We start from the raw sequence: 20,127 nt of genomic DNA on the forward strand, positions 1-20,127 counted from the left end.
CTCCCTCTCCTGGCCTGCTCTCTCCGCCCCTGCTTATCTGAATCCAGTCATTTTGGGTTCCAGCATGTTCCCTGCCTACCTAGCTGTGTGACCAGGGCAAATCGCTGCCCTCTCTGGGCCTGTTTCTTCATCTGTCGATCGGGAAAGTATAACTTATCCTCCCTGGGTAGGTGTGAGAATTAAATAAAATCATTTCTTTGTGAGAACTAGCCAGCACTTAGCACTTGATACCTGCTTGTCATTATTGTCATGAACATCAGATGGTTTCTCAGTCTTACTGAACAGGCTTTCTGGGGCCACATAAAGGAAAGAACATGTTTGAAAAGACCTTAACGCATGTTCCAATGCTACTTCCACCCCAAGTAGCAGCTTGAGCAAGCCACTGAAGTTTGAGGGCCTCACTTTCCTCTTCTGAAAAATGGGTACAGTCAGTTGTGTTCCTGGGGCTGCTATGGTATTCCCATCAGCTAGTAGGTGTGAAATGCTTTACAGATGCCAGCACTGTGCAGCTGAGGGCCGGAGTGGGTGGGAGGCCTAGCCAGAGGCAAGAGCTTATGGTGTCTCCAGTCCTGTTGGGCCGTGCAGGCCCAAAGACACTGTCCTTGAGAACAGAGAGGCACGCGCCACTCATTGCCAAGCAGTGGCGCTGGACTGTGAGGTTTCTCTGCTGCTTGGACCCGGTAGCGAGTGGGTGACGATGGCCCAGAGACATTTCCTGAGGCCTCCACAGTCCATGCTCCTTCCCAAATGCATTTTAGCCTCAAGGTCTCCGAGAGGCTAAAGTGGACTGGGAATCTACCTGGAGACCAGACAGGCTGCCTGCTTGTTGTTTTTCTGAAACAGTGTTTTGGGACCTAGGAAGGCGCTCTGACCTCTAAGATAGTAAACCCCGGGGGAGTGGGCTTGTTTCCCTGGCTCGGTCACCTCTCCTGAGGATAAAGGATGGACGGAGGGATTGCCTGTCTTCTTAAAGGGAGAGAAGGTGCGGGGGTCTCTCTCTGAGCTGAAGGCTGTTAACTCCTGCTAGCCCTGGCCTCAGGGGGCAAGGGGGCGGTCCAGAAGACAGGACCCTCTGTTTATGATGAGGTGGGAGGCCCTAGAGGTGGTCAGCCCACCCTTTGGGGTGTAAAAGCCTCCTTAGACTCAGGCCACGCCTTCTGCCTCATAAGAACACCAGGGCCCGCTCTAGCCCTGCCCCTGAGATGTTGGGCCCTGGCCCCTGTTATCAGGCTCCGCCCCCTAGTTCTGCCTCCCCCGCCAATGAGTGGTGTGCCCTGCCCTCATCCAGTCCCGGGCTTCTGTGCCCAGGACCTCCTCCCCTTCCCTTCTGTTGGCCCAATCTCAGAACCACTGACAGCGCACTGTGCTGCCTCCTAGAACGGCCTCCCCATTCTCAGCGGCACCGGAATTGGCCTGCGATGCTACCTAGGCTTAAGAGTCGGGGGCTGAGCCCTCCTGCCCTGAGCCACCATTCCTGCCTGCTTCTGGTCTCCTCAAATCATCCGGGCACCTCAGCTATAAGGCCCAGCTTCCTGCGAGCACTCGGAACTGCTGCTGCCCACACCTTGGCGTTGTGCCCGCTCTGACCCAGCAATTGACACCTGCATAGGACCCACCTCCACAGCCAGGAGGAGTGGCCCATCCGTGCCTGATGACATTCTTCTTTCCCTAGCTCCCCCTCCCCACACCACACACACTTCCTCCAGCCCCTCCACCTCTCACCTCCTGACCCCTCTGTGGGAATCCCTCCATTCCAGTGGCAGGAACCTGGTGGTTCTGACAGGCTGCACCGTGAACAGTCGTGACAGGGTAACACATTCATACTCTGATTCAGTGTCTTCCTTCTCATGGCCCCCACCCCCCCTTCAGTGTCCCTGGATAGAGAGTTGTATTTCCATTGGCCCCTCTAGCCACAGGGCTAATTGTTCCCATGCAGCCCTCTGAATTCTAAGAACAGGAAAGAAAAGTGTAAAATGTAAAACTAAATTCACTCCTGGCAGAGCCGCTGGAAGGAGCTTGGAATGTCAGAGGGCAGCTTTGTGAGCGGATGTATGAACGGAAGCGGAGTTCAGGGCTGTCTGCTGCTCTCCGTTGGAGACAGTCGCCATCACTGAGGCATGTTATTTCTGTGTGTGGACAGAGCCAACAGAGGTGCTTGACGTAGGGGCAGTGCTCCAGCCAAGCGTAACCATGTCCCTGCTTCACTGAGAAGGAAAGTTCCAGAAAGCCAAGGAAGTGGTGACAGGATTCCTTCTCCCCACCCTCCCTCCCCTGTGCCTTGCTCAGGCCTGGCAATGGCCGTCCACGCTCAGGAGGGTCGCTTCCCGGTTCCCCTTCTTCCCGCTGGGCATCAGCTCCCTCAGGGAGGCGAGAGTAAACAGACAGGAGTTCATGAGACTCTGAGAGCCAGCGCTGCTCCGCCAGTGGCCAGCCCAGAGCCAGGTGAGCCAGCCCGTGCTGCCTGCCCAAAGATAACACACGCTGGCTCAGCTTCATAGCGGGAGCCTTTCCAGAAATCTTCCCCATGCACTGGGCACACAGGGAGAGGCTAGCTGGATCGCACCCTGTCCTTGCCCTGGAAGATGTGGGTACAAAATATATTGGGAGAGGGCCCAAAGTTAGAGAATCTCAGAGGAAAGAGTGAGCACACCTGCTAGGTAACCAGGAAGGTTTCCCAGGGGATCAGCCATGGAATTGAGCTTTGGGGGGGCGGGGGGTGATTACAAGCAGAGAGGAGGTGGGGGAGGACACAGTCTGAGTGAAGGCCTTGGGCCTGAGTGGGATGCGGAGCAGCTGCTGAGAGGTAGACTGGAAGAGAGGGCTGGGGCTGGATTGTACATGGCCTAGGTTAGTCCTGGCTTTGCTGAATCACCTGAGACTAGTCATGTCTCTTCTCTGGGTTTCAGTTTCCCCATCTGTCAAATGGGAGGGTGGGCCTAGAATCAGTGGTTTTCAGCTTTATCAGACCCATTATCTACTTCTCATAACAAATAATTTGTAATGTCTCAAAGACAGAATGACCTTTTAATAATTTTAAGCATATATAATATATAAAATATATATACATATACATACGTATATACACACTGACTATAATCTATACTAATAAAAGGGTAATATGCTAATTAGACTGGGTCGACTGACCATCTTCCAAATGTCCGGCTTCCTTCCAGACAAAGCCATGGTGGTGGGTGCCAAGGCAGAGGCAGTTAGGGGCGATCAGGCAGGCAGGCAGAGGCAGTTAGGGGTGATCAGGCAGGCAGGCAGAGGCAGTTAGGGGTGATCAGGCAGGCAGGCAGAGGCAGTTAGGGGTGATCAGGCCTGCAGGCAGGTTAGCAGTTAGGAGCCAGCGGTCCCAGGTTGCAAGAGGGATGCCACTGGGATCGGTCCTAAACCAGCAGTTGGACATCCCTCAAGGGCTCCCTGATTGGAGAGGGAGCAGGCTGGGCTGAGGGAACCACCCCCCACACACACGAATTTTGTGCACCGGGCCACTAGTGTATAATATAAAGGAAAAGCAAAAGGAAATTATCTGTAATAAAATGTTGTGTATGTCACTATGTAAATGTTCACTCACAACCACACTAGAAGACATAATGAAGTAGTCAGGTAAAATACCATTCTGCCTCAAATGCAGCCGGAACAGGTAGGTTATATCAGTCAGTGGCCTTGTTCTTAAAGATATAGTTTCAAAAAATGTGAACAATTCTCAGTGAAGATTTTTTTAAAGTATATATTTTTATTGATTTCAGAGAGGAAGGGAGAGGGAGAGCTAGAAACATCAATGATGAGAGAGAATCATTGATCTGCTGCCTCCTGCCTGCCTCGAGTCCACAACCTGGGCATGTGTTCTGCCTGGGAATCAAACCATGATCTGGTTCATAGGTTGATGCTCAACCACTGAGCCACACTGGCTGGGCCTCAGTGAAATTTTAAACAAAACACACTCAGTCTTTCCTCAGTTTGCATGGTAGTTGTATTCCAAAATACTCAATATATTAAAACTGTATAAAAAGCATTTCCTGGTGGAACATTTGAAAATTATTGGTGGGGTGGCCTGGGGCTGCCCTGTGCTTTCTATTCAGGGCATGTAACATCCCTGAATCCCATCTTTGAGACAACCCAAACACCTCCCACAAATTTCCAAATCACCCCCTACGGGACTATCCAGCCCTGGGATAATCTTTTAAGCTCCCTTCCAGCTCTGAAATTCTCTAATTCTGGGCCTCATTCTGGTTTATTCAACAAACTTTTGTGGAGTGCCTACTATATGGCCCCAGGCATCTGCCCTGAACCAGCAGCATAGCTCATGCTCCCCTGAGCCAAGTTGACATCTGGGAGGACCTCGGCCTTTGCCCTCCCATTTTACAGAAGAGGAAGCTGAGGTCCAGGGAGGCTTGTATTCACATCACACAGCCTCCTGGGGACCAATCAGAATCTGACCCTCAGGGAGGTACCACAGAATGGGCCCATAGTCTGCTCTCCACTCATGTCTCCCTCCTCCATCCCCTGCAGTGCCAGCCGCGCTGACCCTGGACCCGGGCACCGCCCACCAGCGCCTGATTCTGTCCGACGACTGCACCATCGTGGCCTATGGCAACCTGCATCCACAACCGCTGCAAGACTCGCCCAAGCGCTTTGACGTGGAGGTGTCGGTGCTGGGCTCCGAGGCCTTCAGCGGCGGCGTCCACTACTGGGAGGTGGTGGTGGCCGAGAAGACCCAGTGGGTGATCGGGCTGGCGCACGAGGCAGCGAGCCGCAAGGGCAGCATCCAGATCCAGCCCAGCCGCGGCTTCTACTGCATCGTCATGCACGACGGCAACCAGTACAGCGCCTGCACGGAGCCCTGGACACGGCTCAACGTCCGAGACAAGCTGGACAAGGTGGGCGTCTTCCTGGACTACGACCAAGGCCTGCTCATCTTCTACAACGCGGACGACATGTCCTGGCTCTACACCTTCCGCGAGAAGTTCCCGGGCAAGCTCTGCTCCTACTTCAGCCCCGGGCAGAGCCACGCCAATGGCAAGAATGTGCAGCCCCTGCGGATCAACACCGTCCGCATCTGATGCCGCGAAGGACACGAAGGCGCCAGGGCCCTGGCCATCAGCAGGAGCCTGCCCAGGAGACAGGAGGCCTGGACTCCTGCGCTGGCCAGCCTGAGATCTCAGGTGGCTGGTCTACCCTTCGGCCTCCCTCTCCTTGTCGGTAAAATGGAGGTTGTGCTCCATGATTCCTAAACCCTCTTCCAGCATTGATGTTCTTTAGCTCTGACCTTGATGAAGATGCATCTTCGGTCCAGGAGTGTGACCTGGCTTCTCCTCAGGGCAGCCCCTGCCCAACCCTCATCCCCATCCTCTCAGGGTCAGGGGGCTGTCTCCCTATACCTCCCTCCTGCCTGCATGCCCTCACCTCAGGACATGTCAGAGTGTTTGCCAGCAGTTGGCAGCTCGGAAGATACCCAGAACCCTCTTGGGCTCCCAGGCCTAAGACTGTCCCTGACCAAGCTAGTGATGGGCTATTTTACCCATGACCCCAGCCCACAGTGGACACAGGCAGTAGCTGGACCTAGCGTGGCCTCAAAACCACTCTCCTTCCTCCTCTGGACTAAGAGCGTTATGGTTCTTGCTTTTCCAACTTCTCTGCAGGTAAGGACAGTGCTGTGGCCTGTGGACGGCAGCCAATAGCTGAGCCCATGTTGCAGTCACGGTGCCACCACCTTCCTGCCAGAGGGCTAAAGGCAGGGTGATGGTACACCCCGAGGCAGATGCAGAGCCCAGTAGCCTAAAGACAGCTGCAGGACAAACATCCCTGATGATGAGGCTTGGATAAGGGTCCAGCCTGACCTCTGTGACAGGTGAGGGCAGGGAGCAGCTGTTTTCATCAGGACCTGAGTACTGGAACAGCCTGCTGGCTGGGACCTCTCATCAGGCTTGCTATTAAGATCCTGATGTAGAAAACAAGAGCTGCTGTCACTTGTTTAACTAGACAGGATTTATTACCAGGTCCCTGATGGCTTTACAAAACCAGTGGAGGGGCTGAAGGAGCAGACACTTGGCTTAGTTTCCAGGAACAGCTCCCAGCTGCCAGATTCACCGTGTTTCTCCTGACCAGGAACGCTGCTCCCATGTGGAGGAAACCACTGCTTCCGGACGCCGCTCACTGCAGAATTGTGCTCCCTCTGCTACGCTTCCCAGCAAATGGATGTCCTGAGGCCTGCCTTCTCCCACTCAATTCAGCTCCCAAATCCAAGTCTCCGTGAGGGCTTCTGTTTGGGGAATTAGAAACCAGATCCAAAACCTTGGCTGCAAGGGAGTCTGGGGAATGTAGTTTTCTTTCTAGCCTCAGCCATACAAAAAGGCCCATTAGAAGGACGTTTGGATGGATGCTGAATAAGCCCATCCATGGTTTTTGCCATGAGTGTGCGTCCAGACCTTGGCTTTGAAGCAGCAGGTCTCCTGCTCCATGTGGAGTCCCTGCCCAGGGGCAGGAGCCCAGCAGAGGGGCCTGCCGGACCAGGCTGAAATGTGTCCCCAGCCTTGACTTTTCTTTCTGGGCCTGGGGCCTAGATTCTGAACTTGGAGTCTCTGACCACACCCATCCCAAAGGAGCCAGACGAGCTGAACTTGGGGGGCTCTCACCTCACAACTGCTGCCCACTGGGGCCTCCCATGGGCACGAGGAATCCTCAGTCTCACCCAACCCCTTCATCTACCGGAATCTGGGCCACCCCCAGCAGTATTTTTATTTAAAATGTTGCCCATTTTGTGAGTTATGGTGAATTTGTACTAAATTAAAGTTACAGGATACCAGTGGTCAATTTCTTTCATTTTGACAAACAAAAAGGCCTAACCTCTTGTGTCTCAGGCAGTCTACAGACATTAGAATACAGAAAGCACTCTACTGGGTAGCTAGAATTATGCCCATTTTACAGGAGTGGAAAAGTGAGGTTAAGATAGAGGGCATCGCCTGCAGTTCCTTGTCCCACATGGGTACATGATGGAGCATGGGTTAGAACCAAGTTCTGAAGCCACTACTCACATCACACTTACTAGTCAGGGAAGAGTGGCAGTCTGCCTGGGAAGAGGGTGGTGGTAGCGTTGGTTGCAGAGCGGAGCTCATGACACAGTGGCAAGAACCTGGTCTCTGGAATCCCACAGACCTGGGCTTGAATACAGGCTCCATCACAGTGTGACTTTAAAGAGATGATGTAATGTCTCTGGTCTCAGTTTCCTCACATGGAAAATGGGGGTAATAACCCAATCTCACATGATGTATCAGTAAGCTGCAAAATGGAATGCCTTAGGGAGGCCCTGCCTCACTCCAGAGCCAGTGCCTGGAACCATGTGAGTTTCCTGAACCTCTGGATTGGCTCTGACCCTAAGACATCTATTTCCTGCTTGTGCCTTATGTGGAGTGTGGGACCACCTAGGCCAGGAAGGCCCCCAGGTCTGCTGTGTAGAAGCAGATGCACTCTACCTCTGACTGATGGGGAAGCAGCCTGGCCAGGAGTCAGGCAGAGCCCTGCATGTGGTGCAGTGCAGCAGCCTCGTAGTTTTTAAGACAAGCCCGTGAAGTTGGTATCATTATCTCAGTGTCTGAGTGGAGAAACATGTCTTCCCAGGGGACCCACAGACAATATTCAGCAGAGCTGGAAACCAGACCCAGGTCCATCCAAAGCTAAAGCCAGACTCTTCCTGGACCTCCCCGGACACCTCAACTATGAGGACTGCGTCAGTGACAGGAAGCAGCCCCCAGAACTGTCATCCCCCTGGATTCGAAGTGGGAGCTTCATCCAGGCTCCACACCATTGTGGATTGTGCAGTTGCGAGTTAAGCCTCAATTGGGAGCCAAGCCTCATGTGTTTCCAGGTCAGGGGCGGACTTGTGAAGGCACTATGTGAAGCTTAGCGGGTCCTTTCTCTCCTGGGCCTGTTTCCCCATCTCTTTTGGGGGAGGGGCTAGGGATCTAGTTAATTGATAGCCAAGGTCCTGGCTCTGATGGTTCAGGATTCTGTAAGTCTAATGTTAGTCTCAGGGTTTGGCCTGCTCAGCACCTAACAAGGCCATTAACTCTGGATCCTTCTCTCTGGGGTGGCAGCAGGAACAGAAAACAACAGAGATAAAGTCTTTTGGGGGCCCGCCTTCCCTCCTGCCAGAGAGGCCATCCCGGGAGGCTGACTGCTCACAGCTGGGCAGCACTCCCCCCTGTCTGGGTCCGAGCTCTGGTCACGGCCCCTAGGATGTTAGTTGAAAGGACATGTCACAGGCTTAAATGCAGGGGGCTGGAGGGGGAAGGGGGGAAGCGGAGGGGATAGGGCGCTGGCCAAGGTGCTGAATCATCATTGCGCACCAAGGCATGGCTATTTCTCCTTACGGAGACACCCAGGATTCTCCCTAGTTCCCTGGAAATCCTGAACCACAGAATGGAAGAGGGAATTATGCAAAGCAGAGCAGAAACAGCAAAATGTGCTCATTTTTGTGTTTCCTTTTACCTGGATGAAATTTTATGGGGTTTTTACCCTGGATACAGAAAAGCCTTACCAAAATTTCAAGTTTTCTTCTATTTCTTACTATTGCAAAATGCTCCCCACTCACCCTAGGAATTAGATGAAGGCCTAAGGGCTTATGGTTAGAGATGCCACCCCCTCTCTGGCCTATGAACACTTATAACAGGGACCACTCCCAAAGAGTGACTAGCGGTGGGATTTCAGGCACCACACCAAGCAGCTGGGGAAAGGTTACGGGGGGACAGGAAGGGAGAGGGGACTTCTGACTCCACACAGCAACCCTACAGCAGCTGTTACTGTGGGCACAGGCCCAACTAGAAATGACGGCGGCCCTGGGTACCATGCCTATCCAATCCTACTCTTGGCCCAGCCTTCAGCCCTCACTCCCCCTCACCAACACCCAACACAGGCCTATGACAACACAACACAGCCTTTCTGTTACCAAGGGCTTCCTGTGGAGGCAGAAAAGACTGCATATCTCCCTGGATGGAGGGGGCCAATCCTGGGGAGGGGTGCTGCACAGCCTGAACCTCAGCCACTTCCAGCCTAAAAAGCACAACTATTATCCCCAGCAGCTCCAATCATACCCAGCTCAATGGCCCCCAGGGCCCCGCTACCCCCCATACACTACTCCCCCACGAATGAGACGGCAGTGCTCTGCCCCTGACCTCAAGGAGAGTGGGGCAGCTGTGAGTCCATGACCTGGGCAGAGGGGGCCTGGTGGGCCCCTTGCTGGGAGGAGAGAGGATGCCTGAGACGCTGCTTCCCCAGAAGCCTTGGGGCAGGGAAGCCCTAGAGAAGAGAGAGAAGGTTCGAGTAGCTGCTAGATGACCAGGTGATGGGCCGGAGGCTGAAGGAAGGAAGAGGGCACGGAGATGCCAGGAGCAAATCAAAGTGAAGGAAGAGCACGGGAAGCTGCCTGGGGGCCGCCCCTTGCTGATAGGAGTCCCACCAACGCTGCTATGGGTGGGGTGGGGCTGGGGTGCTGTGTAACCAGTGTTTGACTTTCTTTACAAGTGGGGGTAATGGGGAGAGAACCTAGAGTGAGGCAAGTTGTCTGTCTGCTGTGGTGGTTTCTGTTTGCAGGGAGGTGTGGTGGGATCATGAGTCATTCCCCTCCCCTTCTCAGCCTCCTGCTGTGAATGGAGGACCCGTCTTCTTTCTGGTTTGGCTGGGGGCCCTTCAATAAAGGATAGCAAAAAAAAAAAAAGACTGCATATCATCCTGTATAATAAAAGCCTAATATGCTAAGTGTCTGGTTGTCTGGTGACCAGTCGACTGTTCAACCAATCGAAGCATAATATGCTAATGATATGCTAAGGCACTTTGATGTGCACTGACCACCAAGGGGCAGACGGTAGGTTAGCTTGCTGCTAGAGTCTGGTGGATCGGGACTGAGAAAGATGGGCCAGACATGCCCTGGAGCCCTCCCACAGTCCCTCCCTGGCCCAATTGTGCACTGGGGAGATCCTTGGGCCTGGCCTGTGCCCTCTCGCAATCTGGGACCCCTCGAGGATGTCAGAGAGTCGATTTCAGCCCGATCCTGCAGGCCACTCCCCTCAAGAGGGCACTAGACACAGGGCCCACAGCTGGTGAGCCTCTCCCACTTGGGACTGATGGGGTCCAAGCCCATGGCAGGTGCAGTGGGGCTGGGATGAGCGGAGTGGAATGTAGGAGCTGCAGGTGGCATTGGACTGTGGGGTTTCAGCCCAATCCCCACAGGCCACCCAGAGGGGCCCCACCCATGCACGAATTCATGCACCGGACCTCTAGTGTTAGAATATTCAGATCCCAAGCGAAGAGTGTTAAGCATATTTTGGTCCTTAGTACCCCTGCTTTTGTTTGGGGTTTTTTTTGGTGTTTTTTTCTAAAAATATATTTTATTGATTTTTTACAGAGAGGAAGAGAGAGGGATAGAGAGTTAGAAACATCAGTCAGCTGCCTCCTGCACACCTCCCACTGGGGATGTGCCCGCAACCAAGGCACATGCCCCTGGCCGGAATCGAACCCTGGACCCTTCAGTCCACAGGCCAATGCTCTATCCACTGAGCCAAACCGGTTAGGGCAATACCCCTGCTTTTGTAATACTCACTGCCACTCCCACCCCCTCCTAGAATGCCCTTGCTCTCCTTTTTCTTCTGTCAAAATCATACTCATACTTCACATCCCACTCAAGGTGAAGCTGTCTCAGGGGTTCTGGTCCAGCAGAATTCAGCCACTAGACCGCAAGACTCTTGAGGCAGGGATCATGCCCCCGGCTCTGCCCGCTGGATGCAGAAAGAGCCTCAGAAAATGGTTACTAACTGGTGTCAACGCTGGCATTATGAAACCACCAATCTCCAAGTTGGGGTGGGGTGGGGGGTCTTAGAGACCAGAGACAGCTCTTCCCTAAAGATGCTGGGATGGATGCTGAGCCCCAGGGTGAGCCCACTGACCACCCCAGCCAGATTCTGCACAGGGCGAACCAGGGAGTCAGCAAAGCTTAGCAAAGTTGTCTGAATGGTTGCCTTCTTAAAATTATAACATATGCTCATTATTTTTTAAAATTTCAAATAAATGTAAGACTGTCAAGCTGAGAGTCCCTCACCCGGGTCCCAGAAGTCCTTCTGGGCATGTCTGCTCTGCACAAACATAAACAGAACTTCCTGTTTATGATCTGTTTAAATGCACAAGCCTTCTGACTAACAATTCCATTGGTAGGGATTTAGGCTTGTTCATTCAGCCCTGGCCAGGTGGTTCAGTTAGTTGGAGCATCATCCCATGCACCAAAAGGTTGTGGGTTCAATCCCTGGGCAGGACACATATAGGAGGCAGATGATGGATGTTTCTTTCTCTCTGCCTCTCCCTTTCTCTCTAAAAATCAATAAAAACAGCCTCCGATGAGGATTTCAAAAAAAAAAAAAATGCTTGTTCATTTAAACTGTTTTGATTTCCTAAGTAAATTTATTTGATTTCCTAAGTAAATTTATTTCCTTCACTGTAGAAACTTTGGAGAATATAGTCAAGACACAAAATATAAACTACCCATTAGCCCCTGTTCAGAGAACCACTGCTGGTGCTTTGGTGGTAAGATTTACAGCCTTTTTTCCATGTGAGTCTGTTTACTTACAAAAATCAGGACACTGCTATTGTTCCGGGCCAGCTTTTTGTTCTCCTTGTTGTCTTGACACTAACACCTTGTGAGCATTTTCCCATGTTGTTAAATGTCCTCTTAGCAATTTAGAATGATAAGGTACTTTGGCCTCAGGGCTCCCTAGCAGCCTGCCTGTCCTGACCCCCATTCTGAATGGAGAGCCTGCGGCAGCAGTTGGCTGAAACCTGTTGCTCCAGGCTGTGACCTCGCTGTGCCCCTCCCTTTCAGAAAGAGAACACCCCGGGAAGGCCTTGAGCACCTGCTGCCTTGACCCCCTTGAGCTGCGGCCCCAACACCCCACTGAGAGGCACGCAGCCCCCCTGCAACTTCTCCACTGCTGCCCACCGGTGCAGTAAGTAGACTCCTGCCCCTTTCTTCTGCCACTTTCCAGAACCCTGGCCCAGAATGGGAGAGGTGTGGGGAGCTTAGGTGGTCTCGCCTGTGAGGCAGGAGAGGGCTATGACTCCAGTTGGGGGGTGGAGAGTGCCACTTGCCCCTGTACTTCAGCCAGCTCTTCAGCCAGCTTGCCCTCATACTGATCCCTGGGGAAGGAACTGGGCAGGTAGGAGCCAGGAGTGGCAGGGAGGGGGCTGAGCCACTTGAAACTTTTCTGGCTCCAAAAGCAAATACCCAGCTTCCCAGTCTAAGCCGTCTCTGCCCCAGGAATTTACTAGTCAAATAGTGTGGATTTAAGTGTCATCTTGGACAAGACCCTTCTCCACTCGGGGGTGCCGGGGGTCTCAATACCACGTGGTTCCTAAGGCACCTTCCCAGCTCCGGAATCCTATAGCCCAATTTGAAGCCAAAATGTTTTCAAATGCTCTCTTTTCTCTCGAAGTCCCCGCACACCTTATGATTTGTTGAATTAAGCGGCACCAGGCCTTGTTTGAGGCCTTATTAACATAATTATAATTATTAGCTGTCGTCTCATTTAACCCTCACAAGGTCTGAGAGGTGGTACCACTTCATCCCCATTTTCCAGATGAGAACACTAAGTCTGGAAAGTTAAGACAATTTTCCAATTAAGTGGTTGAGCTCACATTTGAGCCCAGGGCTGTGACTCCCAAACCCACACTCCTTATCCACCCACCCCCATACCACGCTGTGATGTGTGGAGGGATCATTATTCCTTTTCTACAGTTGAAGAAACTGAGGTCAGAGAAGGGAGGCAAATTCTCCAGGTCACATAGCAAGTTCATGGCAGAGCAGCACTGGCTAGTTTTCAAAGACAGAAGCTGGCGAATCAGAAACAGCCCTTGAGCTGCATTCAAGAGCCCAGAACTGAGAGGGGTAGGGCTGTCAAGTGGGGAAGGCTGTGTTTGTTCAGCTCAGCCTCGGTCCACCCTGTCCCAGCTCAGTCCAGAGAAGTGTTGATTTTGGGCAAGTCCCATAGGAAGGAAAGGTGACATTACCTTTGGGGAGGAGGGCTCCTCTAAGCCTGCCCCACTGTGCTCTCCACTCTCTCATTGAATCACTTACCCACCAAATCACTTACTCACATAAGCAATGACAGATGCACCCCAGGTCTCTATCAAGGAGTCCGCAGTACCCAGGCAGTCATGTGCATGCACATATGCTATGGGCTAGGTTAGGACAAGAGGGGAGTCACACAAACTCAGAGAAGAGGGGCCATCTGGAGAAGGTACCGCTGAATCTGAGACCCACAGGGTGAGTAAGAGTTGGGCAAAGTGTTTCTGGAGGAGGGAACAGCATGTGCAAGGGACAGGAGGCTGGAGATGAGGTCATGTGGCTGAGGGTTGAATGTGAGGCAGAGGGGCAGAGTGCTGATGCTGAAGAGAAAAGCAGGGCCATCTGAGAGCAACAGGGAGCCATGACAAAGGTTTTAAGCGGGGAATGGGGTATGGCCATATTAGTATAGGGCAGGGCAAAGCTGGAGGCAGGGAATCCAGAGAGAAGGCTGAGAGGCTGGTGAGTCTGACACATGGGGTGGGATGAAGGATGGAAAAAGGGACAAGAGGGCAGAAGTGAGGAGCCGTGAATTCTCCTAGGAGCACGGGGGCTGTTTCAGAGCTGGAGTACTCAGCCTCCCTCCCCTTCTTCGGAGAGAACAGGCACTGCAAGCTGGTGGTTCTGCTGAACAAGACGCAAAGCCCCCTATTGTTCCCAGCAGCAGCAGGACCCTCAGAATTTGATTCTTGCAGTCTCCTACCATATCCCTGGGTAAACGTCTGGTGGCAGGAGCCCAGCCCATACTGGAATATAAGGGTTGGGAGTTCTTCCTTTTTATTTATTTTTTATTTTTATTTTTTTATTATTAGTTAAGGTATTACAAATGTGTCCTCATCCCCCCCATTAACCCCCAACCTCCCCCCCGCGGGAGTTCTTCCTTTACATGGGTCCCCTTGTGTCCTCACTGGTCCAAGCTCTGTTCTCTGCCCCGCCCTCCCCGCCCCCCCCCCCACGCCCAGACAAGACTGGCCTCCTTTCCATTGGACAGTCCTTACAGGTCCCTCTGTTTATTCCTTTACCAAGGACACCTTCCCATTCTGCAGCTGAATAAACCGAGGCAGTAGTATTGGATTTCTCTGCTACCTAAGCACCTTAGCTGATGTGGGGAAAAGAGAGTTAGCCAGGGTTTGAATCTTGGCCTTGCACTTATCAGCCAAATGATCTTAGGCAAGACACGTCACCTCATTAGCCTCAGTCTTCTCATCTGAAAAATAGGAATAATATTTTCTCTTGCAGAGTTGCTGTGTGGACCAAATGTATCAAATTAATTGTAATACCTCATGACAGCTAGAACTTACTGAGGGACTATCATGTGCCAGGTGTTGTCTTACTGGGCTGGGCCACATGCCAGACCCGCAGTGGGTGTTCAGGACCTGCTTGTTGGGAAGCAGGTGGATAGCATGAGGCCTGGCAGCATGCAGACCTGGGTTCAAGTCCTGTCTCTGCCCCTTGCTTTTTAACCTCAGCCAAACCAGCCTCTGTACTTCAGCTTCTCCGTCTGATAAATGGTAACAGCAGGGACAGCTTGCCAGGTTGGATAAGACAAGGCCTGTGAAACACCTGATGTTACTAATGTCGCTTCTCTCCTATGTATTAAGCACCCTCTAAGTGCCAAACGCTGGGGAGGGGATAGAAGGGGGAGGGGACTATTGGCCACTTGCCCAGGTCGCTCAATCTTTGCCTCCAAGCTATATGCTTGCCCTACATCATGCCCCCTCCAGAACTGGGACCCTGATGTGTGTGAGTCATGGCTACTGAGGACAGGGCACAGCCTGCCCCAGGGACGCAGTCCTCTACCCCTGCCCTGCCGCCTCTGTCCCTTTGCCAGACGTGGTGGCTTGCAGACTCCAGCGATCGTCATCCCAGCCCTTCTCTCCTCGTCCACTCTGCTGGTCGTCAGCTGCATCTTATGGAAGACACGCCACCAGTGGTCTCGGGTCAGCAGCCACGGGTGACCACCCCAGTGAGGGGCTCAGGTAAGCCACTGAAGGACAGAAGTTCCATTTCTGTTTTAGTGTCCCGCTGTGTGAAGTGGGAGCGGAAGTAGCTGGTGGCCAAGGAGCCGACTTCCGGTGTTACTTTGGTCCTTTCTAGCCGGGCGGAGGCCAGGCCGCCCCTTCCCACGCCACTCGCGTCGTGGGCTGACCCTCTTCCCGTGGGAGTCCCGCCCTCGGCGAAGGTTCGGTTTTCCACTGATGGAGGCTGGGAGCTGCGTCTCTGTCTTTGAACCAAGGGATTCCGCTTTTCCGCTGTTTGGTAAAAGCCTAGCCTCCTCCCGGCCGGCAGAGGGCGCGAGAGCTTGTGACTCGAAACCCAGGAGCCACTGGACGCGGAAGTGACGTCACGCTACCGGAAATCCGCCGCCGCGAGGTCTGAGGGAGTCTCCGGCAGCTGGAAGTCCCGAGATCGAGGTTCTGGGAAGCAGTGCAGAGTATCGTTTCTACCCCTGACGTCCTCGAATGCTGAAATGAGGAAACTGAGCTCTTGGAGGAAGGGGCGCTCGCTCATATTCCCTCAGCAAGACCAGCGCGGTTGCACATGACTCTTGGGAGCAGAGGGACGACCCCCTGGGGGGTGGGGGTTGCTGCGCCCGAGGCGTCCCCGAGGCAAGTCCCAAGAAACATTCCCAGGCCACAGATGGGGAAAACGAAGCTCGAGAGAGGCAGGGACTTGCAGGGTTGGTCGGGTTGCCAGATTTAGCAAATGGAATGCAGGACGTCCCGTTAAAGTTGAATTTCAGGTAAACAACAGTGGTTTAGTATAAGAATATCCCAAATATTGCAGGGGACATACGTTTACTAAAAAACTACTCGTCGTTTGTATAAATTCAGATTTAACTCTGCATCCTGTAATTGACTGGTATTCCTAGGCCAAGGTCAACCCAGCTGAGTGAGGAGCAGAAAGAGCTGTTGAAACATCGGCAGTGCCTCCCCACCTAAGGCTCACTAGTCTGTGGACCTGCGCTCCTCCCAGGCGCAAGGCTAAGGTGGCCTGCAGGGACCACAGCCCCTTCCAGTCCTGGTCTGCCCTCCAGAGGATCTAGGCTGCAGACACACACCTTCCAAGGCTAGCTTACTTAAGACACCTAGGCTCCAGATGGCCCTGGCAAGTAGGAGAAACGCCTGTCTTTTTGGAATGAATAGATTTGCAGGAAGGCAAGTAGAGAGAAAAATTATAATGCATTGTCATCAGCAGCTCTTTAATGTGGGTAAGTGCAGAATGCTATGCAAGTTCAGAGAATCAGTAAGTACTTAACCAAGAGAAAAGGGAGAGATAGCCCAGCTGAGACCTGAAAGATGCATTCAGCAGTTATTTATTGGACATCTGTATGTAGGGCAGTGAACATCTGTATCTAGGCACTGGGGGCACAGAACAAAACAAATATCTGCCCTTAAGAGCTTAATCCTAAATAAAATGTATGTCAGATGGTGCTATATGGGGGGAGGATTAAGGGTACTAAGGGGACTAAGGAATGCTGGGATGGCAGTGCGACAGTTACAGTTTTAAAGAGGAAAAGCCTTGCCAAAACCGGTTTGGCTCAGTGGATAGAGTGTCGGCCTGTGGACTGAAAGGTCCCAGGTTCGATTCTGGTCAAGGGCATGTACCTGGGTTGCAGGCACATCCCCAGTGGGAGATGTGCAGGAGGCAGCTGATCGATGTTTCTCTCTCATCGATGTTTCTAACTCTCTATCTCTCTCCCTTCCTCTCTGTAAAAAATCAATAAAATATATTTTTTTAAAAAAAGAGGAAAAGCCTCACAGGGGACAATAGCAAAACTTTGCTGGGAAGAAAAAAACAGTTAAAGGAGAAGAGAGACTGGGAAGTGCCATTTTCTAAAGGGTGGTCAGAGAACACCTCACCTAAAGAAAACATTTGCGGAGAACCTGAAGGAAGTGAGTGAGCCCCACAGGTAACCTGGGACAATCATTCCAAAGAGACGGGACAGTATATACAGGCCCAGCAGTGGCAAGGCTGGCCAGCAGACCCTGAGCGACGGATGAGTGGATTTTCAACATTTCCCTCAGCAAGACCAGTGCGATTGCACATGACTCCCGGGGCAGTGCACAACATTTGCTGTGAAAGAGAAGGCTAAGGGACAGCCTGGCTATAGCAACCAGGCAGCCCTGATTGCCTGCCTTGCTAGGCTTTTACTACAGTTTGAGATGAAGTTTATCTTTAGATACAATCAGTAGAGAGAGTAATCTTGGGAAGACTCATATTTACATTGTCCTCTAGGCGAGGGCACCCAGGGATTAAGCATAAGGATTCCAGTAAACACCCAGGGGTCTGCACATACACAGACTTGTTTGAAAAGGTCAAGGAATAATTAGGGGTGCCACCTTTGACACTCCCGTAAGTCTCCCCTAAGTTGGAATTCCAATAAACAGGGCCGGCGGCCTTCCACACACTTCCCTTTTATCAGACTGTCCTCCTTACAAACTTTCCAATGAAGTCTCATGCTTCCCAACACAGCACGAGTACCTTGTATGGAGGGTTTGAGAGGTAGAGAGGTTGTGCTGCCAGGGGTAGTGAGTGAGTTAGGGAGGAGAGAGGGAGTCAGAGAGGTAGCTCAGTCAGGACTTTACATTTTATTCTTGGAGAAATGGGGATTATGGGAGTGACAGGATCCGGCTGCTGAGTAGAGGGGACTGGGGAGGGGAAGAGGAGCACCAGCCCTTGGGTGAGAGGGGATGGCCACTTGGTGTGGGCAGTAGCAGATCTGTTAACCTCCCAGAGTGAGTGAATGAGTGGCCAGAAGGAGCTTCTGGAGGTTGTGGGGAGCTGGTGGGAGGAGGATGCCCCTGTGGTGAGGTCCCAGGCCAGGATGGATCTGTGAGAGCCCAACAAGAAAGTGACTTCTGGGGCAGCCAGAATGGCATGAGGGGTTCCTGTCAGTGGATTGCTTAGGGAGGCACTCAAAGAAGGCAAATGCCAGTGCAGCTGGGACTCCAGGATCTCTGGTCGGATTCCCCTGCACAGGCCTGAAGCCCATTATTCTCCACACATTTAATCCTTTTTCTTCTTTCTCTTTAGAAAAAGATGGAAACAACAAAAACAAGTAACTGAAAAGAAATGACTGTTTATTATTCTCAAATAAGGCACATCAAGTTTTGTGTATCTTTCTCAGAAAAGTAGATTTCCCATTCTTACAGCAAATGGAACATGAAATAATTGAAAGGATCCAGTGAGATATCTGTTCAAACTCTGTGCCAGCTGCTGTCACTTTAAAAGCCACAGAGGGCTCTCCACAGTGCACCTGCCTCAGACAAGGAACGGAGTTACACCTGGGTCTCACGGCAGCCACCTGCCACCTTTGGAAGCAGATGCCTGATTCTAGCAGAAAATCCTGTGTTTGTCCTCTCCCCACCTCCCCTCCCCACAAAAAAAAAAAAGCATGAGTGGGTCCAGATGTGCTTGGGCATTGAAACAGAAGTCTCAGAAACAGCCTCATAGATGGAGGGCTGAGCCCAGCGTGGTAATATGTAAAACGTGGCTTTGGATGACGACAAAGGGGCAGTAGAGTAACTCCTATTGGCTACTCTCTGGGTCTCTTGGTGTCCTGAGAGGTCAGTCTACTTATTGTCAAAGTATCAAAGACTAGCCCAGCCTGGAAATGGGAGACACCTCTGCTTTTGGCAAGAACCTCGTTCACTCAGAACACATTGCCTCAGTAGATGACCTCAGAGCCACGGGCAGGACCCCGGACTGTCAAGATACTGAAACAGGACGTCCAGGTATGACATTGTGATTTATAAGAAATATCTCTTCGCTCTCCATCCCCATTTAGGCACAGAGCTCCTAAAATTCTTGTGGTTTCCTAAGTGGTGGGAGTGATGAAGGTGTCTTTTGCTGTGTCCCACTCAACCCTCAACCTCTGGGGAGTGGGGAGGGGCTGGAGATTGAGTTCACACGCCAGTGGCCAGTGGCTTACTCTCTTGTGCCTATGTAATGAAACCTCCATAAAACCCGAAAAAGACAGGGTTCGGAGAGTTCGGGTAGGTGAACACATGGAGGTGCTGGGAGAGTGGCACAGGAGCGGGCATGGAAGCTCGTGCCCTTCCCCCATACCTTGCCCTATGCATCTCCTCCATCTGGCTGTTCTGAGTTACATCCTTTTATAATAAACTAGGAATCTAGTAAGTAAAATGTGTCTCTGGGTTCTGTGAGCCCCTCTAGCAAATCAGTTGAGTCCAAGAAAGGGGTTGTCAGAACCTGATTGATTGCCCGTCAGTCAGAAGCACAGGTGACAGCCTGGACTGGGGCACTGGACTCTGCAGTGGGGCAGGGGTGGCAGTCTTGTAGACTGAACCCTTTATTTCCAGGTAGATAGTGTCGGAAGTGAGTGAAATTGTAGGACACCTAGCTGATTTCAGAGAATTGCTTGGCAGTGTGGAAAAAACCCACATTGTACCAGGCTTACCCAGGGAGACGATCAAGTGAATGTATAAAAAGTCAAAATAAAACGTTCAGAATAGGCAAATCTGTAGAGTTGGAAAATAGATTAGTGGTTGCCAGGGGCTGGGGAGGAGGAAATGGGGAGTGACCGCCAATGGGTTTCTTTTTGAGGTGATGAACATGTTCTAGAATTAGATGGTGGTGATGGTTGTACAAACTCTGTGGATATACTACAGCCACCAATTCTTCCCTGGCCGGGTGGCTCACTTGGTTGATAGTGTGAGGAGACATCAACATGGGGGCCCTGGCACTGAATGTGGCAATGTCTATGGCCAACCCTGTTATAACAGTTCTGCCTCGATTCACAAAACCAACCACCAGGTATTGGCATTACTCTCATTGCCTTGCAGACCTGCAAGGAGAGTGGGGGTGCAGGGTCTCCTCAAAACCCATCTCTTTGCTCTTTATCTTCGGTGTGAATTTCCAAAGCTGTGTCAATACTCAATTGCCCCCACTTAGGGTCAGGCCTTAGGTGGAGTGTTAGGTTCACACAGAGGTGCCTCCCAGGCATGAGCTGAGCTCCAGGGTTGAAGGGAAGCAACTCTGACCCCACCTTAACCTGA

At 52.1% G+C, this 20,127-nt stretch overlaps 1 protein-coding gene across 3 annotated transcripts in view; it reads left to right on the plus strand.

The window, feature by feature from the left end:
- The window catches only part of TRIM62 (tripartite motif containing 62), a 58,857-nt gene that overhangs the window by 21,219 nt on the left and 17,511 nt on the right, over window positions 1–20,127 (plus strand). For 2 of the 3 annotated variants that reach the window (XM_059690304.1, XM_059690303.1), the window contains exon 6: window positions 4,516–6,811. In XM_059690304.1, the coding sequence (XP_059546287.1) occupies window positions 4,516–5,066 (551 nt within the window). In that variant the 3' untranslated portion in view covers window positions 5,067–6,811. Of the gene's footprint in view, window positions 1–4,515; window positions 6,812–20,127 lie in introns of those variants that run through there. The other variant, XR_009452042.1, reaches the window with a different exon arrangement.

Source organism: Myotis daubentonii, chromosome 3 (genome assembly GCF_963259705.1).
Source record: "Myotis daubentonii chromosome 3, mMyoDau2.1, whole genome shotgun sequence".
NCBI lineage: Eukaryota > Metazoa > Chordata > Mammalia > Chiroptera > Vespertilionidae > Myotis > Myotis daubentonii.